This window comes from Sapajus apella, unplaced genomic scaffold (genome assembly GCF_009761245.1).
Source record: "Sapajus apella isolate SASKATOON/1434 unplaced genomic scaffold, GSC_monkey_1.0 scaffold43, whole genome shotgun sequence".
NCBI classification, from domain to species: Eukaryota; Metazoa; Chordata; class Mammalia; order Primates; family Cebidae; genus Sapajus; species Sapajus apella.
In genome coordinates, this window is record NW_022436983.1 from 6,225,457 (window position 1) to 6,238,208 (window position 12,752).

General features: G+C 49.4%; 1 protein-coding gene and 1 pseudogene across 1 annotated transcript in view; one reads left to right on the forward strand and one right to left on the reverse strand.

The window, feature by feature from the left end:
• Positions 1-3,489: 3,489 nt before the first annotated feature.
• Positions 3,490-5,115, reverse strand: LOC116566305 (annotated as a pseudogene).
• Positions 5,116-6,962: 1,847 nt separating this feature from the next.
• The window catches only part of MIIP (migration and invasion inhibitory protein), an 11,088-nt gene continuing 5,298 nt past the window's right edge, over positions 6,963-12,752 (forward strand). The window contains 4 exon segments of the mRNA XM_032300434.1: positions 6,963-7,045; positions 8,819-9,014; positions 9,266-9,631; positions 10,015-10,099. Coding sequence (XP_032156325.1) covers positions 8,901-9,014; positions 9,266-9,631; positions 10,015-10,099 — 565 coding nt within the window. The 5' untranslated portion in view covers positions 6,963-7,045; positions 8,819-8,900.

Below are 12,752 nucleotides of genomic sequence, written 5' to 3' on the forward strand. Positions count from 1 at the left end.
TCCCCATCCCTACAGCTGTTCCCTCAGCTCTGATGCCACCCACTGTCCGCCTTGCTTGCCCGCAGAGGCCACAGCTCAGCTGATAGTAACCTCATCCTTCCAGATTCCCAGGCCACACACTTGGGCATCACCCTTGAGTTTGCTGTCACACGTGCTGCACCTCATCTGTCACATGCTGTCTTCCAAGCCTATTGACCCTGCCCAGTTTCCTCACTTCCATCACAACCATCAGCCCAGATTTAGGTTCCTGCTCCTGCCTTATCCCCACCCATCCTTGCCATCTTGTGACTGTTTCAAGGCAGCAGCCAAAGACTTTCTCATGTAATAAAATAATCATTACCTTTTTTTTTTTTTTTTTTTTGCAATACAAAAAACAAGTAGTTTCTGTCATTAACAAGATGTTATGTACAACTCACTAAGTTGTTCACACCACCATTATCCTGGGTGATGAGCCAGTTTGAAAAAGGGCCTTCTTACCTTATGCAAAGGCTGCTTAGTTATTCCCAGTCAAGGCCAGCTTCATTCCTGCGCTTTTTTATAATTTTTTTGAGACGGAGTCTTGCACGGCTTCCCCAGCTGGAATGCAGTGGCAAGATCTCAGCTCGCTGAAACCGCTGCCTCCTGGGTTCAAGCAATTCTGCCGCAGCCTCCTGAGTAACTGGGATTACAGGTGCCTGCCACCACACCCAGCTAATTTTTTGTATTTTTAGTAGAGACAGGGTTTCACCATAATGGCCAGGCTGCTCTCGAACTCCTGACCTCATGATTCACCCACCTTGGCCTCCCAAAGTGCTGGGATTACAGGCATGAGCCACTGTGCCTGGCCATAGAACAGCCAACATTTTTAAGAATTTAGCATGTATCAGACATTCATATGCATGAACCCTAATCCCAAATCCAATGGTCTATTTTTCCTAATTTCCTCAAATGAGGAAGTTCATTAATTCAGCAAAATATTTGCATGCCTGTTATGTGCTAAGCACAGTTCTAGGCATTGGAGATACAGCAGTGACTAAGGTGAATAAAAATCTGACTCTGGGCCAGGAGCGGTGGTTCACGCCTGTAATCCCAGTACTTTAGGAGGCCGAGGCGGGTGGATCACTTGAGATCAGGAGTTCAAGACCAGGCTGGCCAGCATGTTGGAAACTCATCTCTACTAAAAATACAAAAATTAGCTGGAGTTGGTGGCGTGTACCTGTAATCCCAGCTACTAGGGAGGCTGAGGTGGGAGAATCGCTTAAACCCAGGAGGTGGAGGTTGCAGTGAGCAGAGATCCTGCCACTACACTCCAGCCTGGGCAACAGAGCAAAAATCTTTCTTAAAACAAAAAAACAAACAAAAAAAAAAACCTGCCTCTGGAGCTTATGTGCTCATCAGAGAAGGCAGGCAAGAGGCAGAATTTTTAAATCAGGCTAAAGACACACAGTGGGTCAGAAGAGAAGGGCTATGGAGGAAAATGTGACAGTAGTGTGCTCAGGGCAGGTCTTACTGAGAAGATGGCATTTGAAGAAATACTTAAATGAAGACCATGGGGGATGAAGTCATGGGATGTCTGGGTGGGGTTTTCCAGGCAGAGGGAACAGCATGTGCAAAGGCCCTGAGGTGGGAGCACACCCAATGTCTTCAGGGGACAAAATGAGACTAGTGTGGCCAAGTGCAGTGAGGGAGGTGGAGAGTGGTAGGAGAGAAGCTGTGAAAGAGCTGGCAGCAGCCCTGGCGGCTTGCGGGCCACCATAAGGGCTTTGGTGTTTTCTGTGAGTGAGGGAGGTGTCACTGGAGAGTTTTGAGCAGAGGACTAATGTGAGCTGACTTACATTTTATTTTTGTTTGTTTATTTATTTGAGACAGAGTCTCACTTTGTTGCCCAGGCTGGAGTATAGTGGCACAATCTCGACTCACTGCAACCTCCACCTGCCGGGTTCAAGCAATTCTCCTGCCTTAGCCTTCTGAGTGGCTGGGATTACAGGCGCGTGCCAGCATACCCGGCTACTTTTTGTATTTTTAGTAGAGACGGAGTTTCACCATGTTGGTCAGGCTGGTCTCGAACTCCTGCCCTCGTGATCCGTCCACCTTGGCCTCCGAAAGTGCTGGGATTACAGGCATGAGCCACCACGCCTGGCCTGACTTACATCTCAATAGGGTCCTTGCTGCTGTGTGACAGTAGATTACAGAGAGGAAAAGTAGAAGCAAGGATACCAGTTAGAAGGCAACCAGAACATTCCAAGCAGGACAGGATGGTGCCTTGGCCTGGGGCAGTTGTGATGGAGGTGATGGAAGGTGATCATGTTTTGTTTTCTTGTTTTTCTTTAAAAGACAAATTCTCACTCTGTTGCCCAGGCTGCTGGAGTGCAGTAATACACTCACAGCTCGCTGCAGGCTCGAACTCCTGGGCTCAAGCAATCCTCCCTCCTCAGCCTCCTGAGTAGCTAAGATTACAGGTGCTCACTACTGCACCTGGCTGAAAACATCTTTATTGAGGTATAATTTACATACCATAAAAGTCATTCATTTAAATGTCCAATTCAACCACTTTACTGATGCTGTGCAGCCATCACCACAACCCAATTTTAGAACATTTCTATCACTCCAAAAAGGGTGCTTGTGCCCATTTGCAGTAACCCCCTGTTGTCACCCCCAGAGCCAGGGGACCACTCTGTCTCTATAGATTTGCCTGTTCTAGACATTTTATATAAATGGAATCATATGTTTATCCATGGTGTAGCATTTATTACTACCTTGGTCCTTTAAAATAAAATTTTTCTGATACGGAGTTTTACTCTCGTTGTCCAGGCTGGAGTGCAATGGCACGATCTCGGCTCACTGCAACCTCTGCCTCCCAAGTTCAAACAATTCTCCTGCCTCAGCCTCCCGAGTAGCTGGAATTACAGGCATGTGCCACCATGCCTGGCTAATATTTTTGTGTTTTTACAAGAGACAGGGTTTCACCATGTTGGCCCAGGCTAGTTTTGAACTCCTGACTTCAAGTGATCTGCCCGCCTCAGCCTCCCAAAGTGCTGGGATTACAGGCATGAGCCACTGCGCCCACCTATAGTGAATCTTTAATTTTACACACCATATGTAGTGGTATCTCACTGTGGGTTTGATTTATATTTGCCCAATGAATGGATCCCAAAGCAAGAGAAAACTTAGAAAGGCAGACGGGGATGGAAGCTGTAGCTAGAGGCATTTGTGGGGGATAAGGACTCTGTATGGAGCTTCTGACAAGCCTCAGTAGAAGATTTTTTTTTTTTTTTTGGTAGAGACGAGGTTTCTCCATGTTGGTCACACTGGTCTCAAACTCCTGACCTCAGGTGATTTGCCTGCCTCGGCCTCCCAAAGTGCTGGGATTACAGGTGTGAGCCACCACACCCAGCCCTCAGTAGATTTTTATGATGTTCAACCATCTTTTCATGTGTTTATTTGCCATCTGTATTTCTCCATTGGTGAAATGTCTGTTCAATTCTTTTGCCCATTTAAAAAACTGGGCTGTTTTATGAGTTTTGAGAGCTCTTTATGTCATCTATATACAAATTCTTTGATACATGATTTGCAAATATTTTCTCCAATTTTGTGGTTTGTCTTTTCATTTTTTTTTAAATGGAATGAGTTCCAAATTTTTAATCTGGACAAAGAGAATTTAAACCAAGCATATACTTCCGAAACACATATCCATCAGTGAGTCAGCAAACCTGCGGAAGAGCAACTGGGATTGACTCTGAAGCTGCTGTAATTAATCCTCATCATCTTGTTGCAAAGCTACTACCTGAATTCCTTCGGCTATCCTTTCTGTTAATATTATTTGCAGCAATTACTCTTGGCGACATCAAATGGTCCACCTGTAACATCCATTATTAGCATGCCACCAGCTTCAGTAACAATAAAGCCAGCTCCTGCAATATCTCAGCAGTGAATTCCCATTTCACAAACTGCATCTGCTCCTCCAGTTACCACAAGGCACATATTAATAGCTGCTGTTCCAATACTCCGGATCCCATGAACAGGAATGAAAAAAAAAAAAAAAAAAGCTTTTCCATATTAGAAAGAATGATTTTTTTGGTAGAGATAGGGCTTCTCCATGTTGGCCAGGCTGGTCTTGAACTCCTGACCTCAAGTGATCTGCCAGCCTCGGCCTCCCAAAGTGCTGGGATTACAGGCATGAACCACCACGGCCGTCAGGAAAGAACAATTCTTACAGTCTCTGGTGCTCTGGAAGAGCCCAACTCAGTCACCAAGGGTGATTTGGAAATATCTTCTTGTGAAACCTGTAGTTTTTAACCATTATGAAAGGCACCTTTTCCTTTCCTGGCAGTGTACGACTTATCTTCCACACAAATGTAAACCACTCCAAATTATATATTTTTATTTACAGCAAAGCCAATTGAAACAGCTACAAAAGGAAATCTATATACAAAGTTGTCCCTCCAGGCGTGGTGGCTCATGCCTGTAATCCCAGCACTTTGGGAGGCCTAGGCTGGCAGATCACCTGAGGTCAGGAGTTCAAGACCAGCCTGACCAACATGGTGAAACCCCATCTCTACTAAAAATGCAAAAATTAGCTGGGCATGTTGGTGTGTGCCTGTAATCCCAGCTACTTGGGAGGCTGAGGCAGAATTGCTTGAACCCGGGAGGCGGAGGTTGCAGTGAGCTGAGATTGCGCCTTTGTACTCCAGCCTGGGCAACAAGAGTGAAGCTCCATCTCAAAAAAAAAAAAACAAACAAAAACAAACAGACAAAAAAACAAAGTTAGTTCTCCCATCAGTAGGGTCAATGATCCATGTGGGATTGTCAGTTAAGACATCTTTTTCCCCCGGCTGCCACAGATTCCTCATCAATGAAACTGAGATGGATACTTTTACGGAAAAAATTAGCATTTCTTCAACTTTTTGGTCCATTGCAGTTACCAAATCAACTGGAGAACTTTTAGGTATAACATTCATTTCATTTTTTAGAGCATTACAAATTACCTCTCCAGCTCATTTTGCTAGAGGTATTGCATAATCCATGTATTTCTGCCAAGGATCAGTCATCTTGAGTCAGAGGGCTTCCTGCTAGCTTGGTGCCCAGTGTTTTCACGTTCAGCTCTTCCAGAGGTAGAGGGGCTACCTATCTTTTCATTCTTAACAATGTCTTTAGGCCAGGCACGGTAGCCCACGCCTGTAAACCCAGCACTTTGGGAGGCTGAGGTGGGCAGAACACCTGAGGTCGGGAGTTTGAGACCAGCCTGACCAACCCTGTCTCCACTAAAAATACAAAATTAGCTGAGTGTGATGGCGCATACCTGTAATCCCAGCTACTCGGGAGGCTGAGACAGGAGAATCGCTTGAACCTGGGAGGCCGAGGTTTTGGCGAGCCGAGATTGCACCACTGCACCCTAGCCTGACAACAAATGCAAAACTCTGTCTCAAAACAAACAAACAAACAAAAACAAAAACTATGTATTTCAAAGAACAGAAGTTACTAATTTTGATCAAATCCAATTTATCAATTTTTTCTTTTATGGATGCTTTTGTTGTCACTCCAGAAAATCTTTGCTTGATCCAAGGTCACAAAGATTTTCTCTTAGTCTTTCTTTCTTCTTTTTTTTCTTCCTTTCCTTTCCTTCATTCCTTTCTTTTCTTTCTTTCTCTTTCTTTCTTTTTCTTTCTTTCTTTCTTTTCTTTTTCTTTCTTTCTTTCCTTCCTTTTCTCTCTCTCTCTCTCTCTCCTTCCTTCAAGGTCATGAAGATTTTCTCTTGGTCTTTTTTTTCTCTCTCTTTCTTTCTTCCTTTCTTTCTCTCTCTTTCTTTCTATTTCCCTCCCTCTCTCCCTCTCCTGGGATTACAGGCGCACACCAACATGCCCAGCTAATTTTTGCATTTTTAGTAGAGACGGGGTTTCACCATGTTGGCCAGGTTGGTCTCAAACTCCTGACCTCAGGTGATCCACCTGCCTTGGCCTCCCAAAGTGCTGAAATCACAAGCGTGAGCCACCATGCCCGGTTAATTTTTTGTATTTTTAGTAGAGACGGGGTTTCATTATGTTGGCCAGGCTGGTCTCGAATGCCTGACCTTGTGATCCAACCGCCTCAGCCTCCCAAAGTGCTGGGATTACAGGTGTGAGCCACCGCACACGGCCCAACACTTCTATTCTGTTGCATTGATCATTCGTCTACCTGGACGCCAATACTACACTTTCTTTTTTAAATTAATTAACCAATTAATTGAAACAGGGTCTCTGTCACTCAGGCTGGAGTGCAGTAGTGCAATCTCAGCTCACCGCAGCCTCAGCCTTCTGGGCTCAGGTGATCCTCCCATCTCAGCCTCCTGAGTAGCTGGGACTACAGGCACGTGCCTGGCTCATTTGTTATAGAGACGGGGTTTTGCCATGTTGCCCAGGCTGGATTTCTTTTTTTCTTTTTTGAGACGGAGTCTTGCTCTGTCACCCAGGCTGGAGTGCAGTGGCGCGATCTCGGCTCACTGCAATCTCTGCCTCCTTAGTAGCTGGGTTCCAGCGATTCTCCTGCCTCAGCCTCCCTAGTAGCTGTGATTACAGGCGCCGGCCACCACGCCTGGCCCCAATACTACATTTTCTTGTCTACTGTATAGTCCTTATCTTCTGCACAAAGCGGGCACTCGCTAAAAACCTGAATGAAAGTATGAAACAATGGGTCGCCCGCCGCCTGCCCCACCTGCCCCGCAGCTCCAGATTGCCACCTGCGCCGAGCCCCGGCCTCGGAGCCAGTCTGAATCTGCCGCTGCCGAACGCCGCGTATCTCGGGCCGGTGCCTGACCAATCGGAGGCCGCCCTTCCGGGGCCCGTCCCATTCCGGGAATCGACTTCCGGACCGGCCTCGAAAATTGTCCAATCGGTTGTGTAGTTCCGCCATTGGCCCCGCCCCCACGTTGAAACTGCCGCGTCTGATAGCCGAGTAACGCTCGCTGGGCCTCCGGCCCCGCCCCACACCTGGCCAATCAGGACGCTAGGCGGAGGCCCCGCCCCCCAACCGGCGACTGGAAGCAGCTCCAGCAGCTGCGGCTGCTATGGCGCGGGTGGGGGACTTCTGCGCGGTGAGTGCGGGGCGGCGGGACTGGGGTGGGACGGAAGGGCTCGGCCGGACGCCCCACGTGCATTCCCGCGGGGATCTCCGGGGTCGCAGTGGAAAAGAAGGAGAGGCTGCGTCTGTCTCTGCTGGGGTCCCGCCTCGGCGTCTGCCCGCTTGGCCTCCGTTACTTCTGCAGCCCCGATGTTTCTGGAGTGTCGCTTTCCCGGTGCCTCTGTTCAGCGTTTCCCTTTCCAAAGCGTGACCGGGGCCAGGGGAGGGCAGGCCAGCTGTGCCCTTTGACCCCGTGCGAAAACGGCGACCCTCTGACTACAGGGGTGTGGCCCAGAGCCACTTGGCCAGTTAGGGATGGGGGCTGGGGTCCTCGTCCTGCGGATCAAGCAGTTGGCCCCCCATGACTGCACCGCCGTGCCCCCCAGCCCTGCAGGGTCATATACGTGTGGAGAGGTTCCAGGGTAGTCTGCCTCTCTCTGCTCCAGACCTTGTACTCAATCCTGAGGATCCCTAGAGGTGGGGGACAAGGGCTGCGAGGAGGAGGCGGAAAGGCTTCCCAAGAACCCTGGGCTCATGGACCCTGGCGTCAGATTTTGATTCAGATCTTGCCTCTTGCTAGCTGTGTGACTTGGGGCAAGTTGCTTAACTTCCCTGAACTTTGGTTTCTTCATATGTAAAAAGAAAGTGAAGGAGAAAGGGAAGGCAGGAGAAAGGGGGACGAATCCCTTTTGAAGCCTGATTTGTATTGGATACACCAGTTATAAAGCAATCTTGTCCAAACCACTGCCCAGGAGGCAGAGGTTGCAGTGAGCCAAGAAAAAGGCAACATGCCCTGGCCCCGGCCATTTTGGTAACAATAGACGGTTATTGAATGCATACTATGTACCACTGTAAGCATTGTACTAACTGTTGTTTTTTGTATTGTGTGTGTGTGGACAGTCTTAGCCTGTCACCCAGGCTGGAGTGCAGTAGTATGATCTCTGCTCACTGCAGCTTCCATCTTCCAGGTTCATGGGATTTCTCCTGCCTCAGCCTCCTGAGTAGTTGGGATTACAGGTGCCCATCACCATGCCTAGCTAATTTTTTTTTTAAGATGGGGTCTCATCCTGTTGCCCAGGCTGGAGAGCGGTGGTGCGATCTCAGCTCACTGCAACCTCCACCTCCCGGGTTCAAGCAATACTCCTGCCTCAGGCTCCCAAGTAGCTGGGATTACAGGCATGCGCCACCACACCCAGCTAATTTTTGTATTTTTAGTAGCAACAGGGTCTCACCATGTTGGCAGGCTTGTCTCAAACTCCTGACCTCGAGTGATCCACCTGCCTCGGCCTCCCAGAATGCTGAGATTACAGGCGTGAGCCACTGCGCCCGGCCTGTTATTTGTATATATATATATTTTTAATTTTTTGAGACAGACTGTTGCTCTGTCATCCAGGCTGGAGTGCAGTGATGCCACCATGACTCATTGCAGCCTGGGCCTCCTAAACTAAAGCAATCCTCCTGAGTAGCTGGGACCACAGGCACGTGCCACTGCACCCAGCTAATTAAAAAAAAATTTTTTTTTGTAGAGATGGGGGTCTTACTATGTTGCTCAGGCTTAACATGCTTTCTTTAATTCTAACAACAATTGTATGAGGTAGATATGGTTATTGTCTAGCAGATGAGGAAACTGAAGCACAGAGAGGTTCAATGATTTGCCTGAGGCAGTACAGTTGATGATTGTCGAATGCGGGTGTCTGGCACCACAGGGCACCCTACTGAGCCCTGTGTCCTGCTCTCTTGACTTCAGTTAGAAGAGCTGGGCCTGGAACCCAGCCTTGAGGACATCCTTCGGCCCAAGGGCCAGTGACATCTGCTACGGGAGGCCCAGGATGGTGGAGGCTGAGGACCTGACGCAGCTGCGGCTGCTCAACCTGAAGCTCCTGAGGCAGCTGTGGGCGGGGCAGGATGCTGTACGGCAGTCAGTGGCCAAGGCAGCCTCAGAGGTGCGTGCCCACGTTGGAAACCCCAGAGGAAGGGGCTCCCTGACCCTCAGGCGAGCATCCAGGCTTCCAGGCTCATCTTGTCCAACACACCCATTTTACTGATGATGGGACACTGAGGGCTGGGAGGGAAGAGACTGGCGTGGTCACTGTTGAGGTTGGAGCAGGATGATGATGCAGGCCTTGGTGCCTGGCGCAGGCCCGGGGGATAGGCTCTGGCAGCCGCTTCTGGGTGACCCAGCCCCTCTCTGCAGTCAAACCCAGAATCCAGCAGCAGCTACAACACAGAGACTCCATCGACCCCAGAGACTCCATCGACCCCAAAGACATCCTCAACTTCCTTGAGCACCTCCTGCTCACAGGGCTGGTGCCCTGTGTGGCGCCCACCAGATGCCTGCCGAGGGGATCCCTGTGAAGTGGCCAGATCGAAGGTGGCCTCTCTCCCACCTGCCAAGTGCCAGCATCAGGAGCCCCAGGGCCAACCGAGACCCCACTCAGCACCCTCGCTGAGCATCTCAAGCCTGAAGCACCCAGAGCCCTCAGTGGGGCTGGGTGATCCAGGGCCCCAGGAGGCACAGGCCCTAAGGTCCATCCTGGGTCAACAGAGCAAGCTGTTCGAGGTAATGTGGGAGAGTGGGACATCTGCTGATGGGAGCCTCCCTGGGCCACCTCAGTTTCCCTATCTGAAACATGTGCTTGAGGGCAGCCTCCTTGCAGGGTAAGTGGCTCCTGGAAGGTGCTGTGAGTTGGGTCCAGCTCAGCCTAAATGCTCCGTAAGTGGTAGTTGAGTTTTTCAGACAGCACTTTGGGAAGAGGACAGGCTTTGTTCACAGTCACACATAAAGTGGGGCCAGACATTTCCCTCTGCTCTTGTGCCCTTGGCTGAGCCCTGGGCTCCAAGTCAGGGTATAAGTTAAGACCCAGTCTCTGTCCCTTCAAGTGTGGCTTTCCCTGGGCCAGGCCTCCTGGCTTAGCCCTTGCCCCTCTATGCCTCCCTCCTCAGCCCAGGGTGACTTTCGCTGAGGAGTCTGCAGTGCCTGAGAGGAGCTGGCGCCTCCGGCCGTACCTGGGCTATGACTGGATTGCAGGTAAGGCCTGCTGCTGCCCTGCACACACTTTGCCTGGGAATGGAGGTGGTGGCCTGGGCGCCTCTCTGCTCCTGTCTCAGCCTCCACCTGTGCTGCTTCTTGTTTCTCTGATGGTGCCACCCTCTGGGGAGCACCTTCAGTTTTTGTTTTTCTTTGAGACAGAGTCTCACTCTGTCACCCAGGCTGGAGTGCAGTGGTGCGATCTCGGCTCATGGCAACCTTCACCTCCCAGGTTCAAGTGATTCTCGTGCCTCAGCCACCTGAGTAGCTGGGATTGTAGGCAAGTGCCACCAGTCCTGGCAAATTTTTTGTATTTTTAGTAGAGGCAGGGTTTCGCCGTGTTGGCCAGGCTGGTCTCGAACTACTGAGCTCAAGTAATCCACCTACCTTGGCCTCCCAAAATGCTGGGATTACAGGAGTGAGCCACCACCCCCCACAGCCACCTTCTTTTTTTTTTTTTTTTTAATATTTATTTATTTATTTTAAGATGGAGTTTTGCTCTTGTCACCCAGGCTGGAGTGCAGTGGTGTGATCTCAGCTCACTGCAACCTCCACCTCCCGGGTTGAAGCTATTCTCCTGCCTCAGCCTCCCAAGTAGCTGAGATTACAGATGTGTGCCACCGTGCCCAGCTAATTTTTGTATTTTTGGTAGAGATGGGGTTTCACCATGTTGGCCAGGCTGCTCTTGAACTTCTGACCACAGGTGACCCACCTGCCTTGGCCTTCCAAAGTGCTGGGATTACAGGCGTGAGCCACCATGCCTGGCCTTTTTTTTTTTTTTTTTTTTTTAAGACAAGACAGGCCGGGCACAGTGGCTCAAGCCTGTAATCCTAGCACTTTGGGAGGCTGAGGTGGGTGGATCATGAGGTCAGGAGTTCAAGAACAACCTGACCAACATGGTAAAACTCCATCTCCACTAAAAATAAAAAAATGATCTGGGCATAGTGGCAGGTGCCTGTAGTCCCAGCTATTTGGGAGGCTGAGGCAGGAGAAATCGCTTGAACCTGGGAGGCAGAGGTTGCAGTGAGCCAAGATCGTGTCATTGCACTCCAGTCTGGGTGACAGAGCAAGGCTCTGTTTCAAAAAAAAAAAAGGAGACAAGAACAGTAGTGAGACGGGGGAAAGAATAGAACAGAGAGCTTGGTCTGTCACTGGCTGTGAGCCATCAATTGCGAATAACTCACTACCTTCATACCAGCCTCTGAGCACCTTCTGAGCCATGTCTGCTGTCTCAGCCTCAGGCACAGAGACGGTGCATCTGTTGAGTGAGTGAATGAGTCTGAGCTGTTGTATGTTTGAGCATTTGTTATGTGCCAGGCCTCTGCCCAATTCCATACCAATGCCAGCTCTTTTCATGTTACTGCCCAGCTGTCCCCAACAGCAACCTCAGCTGCCTTCTGGCCGGTTTCCCCCTGGTCTGTGTCCCATCGCTGTCCTTTTCATGTGTGTGTGTGTGTGTGTGTGTGTGTGTGAGAGACAGAGAGAGAGAGAGAGAGAGAGAGAGAAAACACATAACAAACACATAACATAAAATTTACCACTGTAGCATGTTTTAGGTGTACTGTTTAGCCACATCAAGTATATCCACACTGTTGAGCTGTTGTCACCAACATCCACCTCCAGAACTTTTTCATCTTCCCAAAGACTTCTCTCCCCATTAAATAATTACTCCCATTCTCCCACCCTCCAGCCCTAGACCGTCACCGTTCTACTTTCTGTCCCTATGAATTTGACTCTTCTAGTGACCTCATATAAGTGAAATCACAGTATTTGCTCTTTTGTGATTGGCTTATTTTATGTCACATAATGGCCTCAAGGTTTGTTCATGTTGTAGTGTGTGTTGGAATTCCCTTCCCTTTTTTTTTTTTTCTTTTTTTGGTCTGAGACAGAGTCGCACTGTATTGCCCAGGCTGGAGTGCAGTGGTGCAATCTCGGCTCACGGCAACCTCCATCTCCTAGGTTCAAGTGATTTTTGTGCCTCGGCTCCCCGTAGCTGGAATTACAGGTGTGTGCCACCACGCCTGGCTAATTTTTGCATTTTTAGTAGAAATGGGTTTTCGCTATGTTGGCCAGTCTGGTCTCAAACTCCTGTACTCAAATTATCCTCCTGCCTCAGGCTCCCAAAGTGCTGGGATTACAGGTGTGATCTGTTGTACCTGTCCAGAACTCCCTTTTTTTTTTTCTGAGACAGAGTTTGACTCTTGTCGTCCAGTCTACAGTGCAATGTCACGATCTCAGCTCACTACAACCTCTGCCTCCCAGGTTCAAGCGATTCTCCTGCCTCAGCTTCCTGAGTAGCTGGGACTACAGGCACCTGCAGGTACCCGCAATCACACCTGGCTAATTTTTGTATTTTTAGTAGAGTTGGGGTTTCACCATGTTGGCCAGGCTGGTCTTGAACTCCTGACCTCTGGTGGTCTGCCTACCTTGGCTGCCCAAAGTGCTGGAATTACAGGTGTAAGCCACCATGCCTGGCCCAGAATTCCCTTTTTGTTTTTTGTTTTTTTGGGATGGAGTCTCCCTGTGTCGCCCAGGCTGGAGTTTTTTTTTTTTTTTTTTTTTTTTGTCGGGTTTTTTTTTTTTTTTTCCCGGGTGGGGAGTGGTGGGATGTTGGCTCGTTGCAACCACCGCCTTTCCCCGGGTGCAAACCATT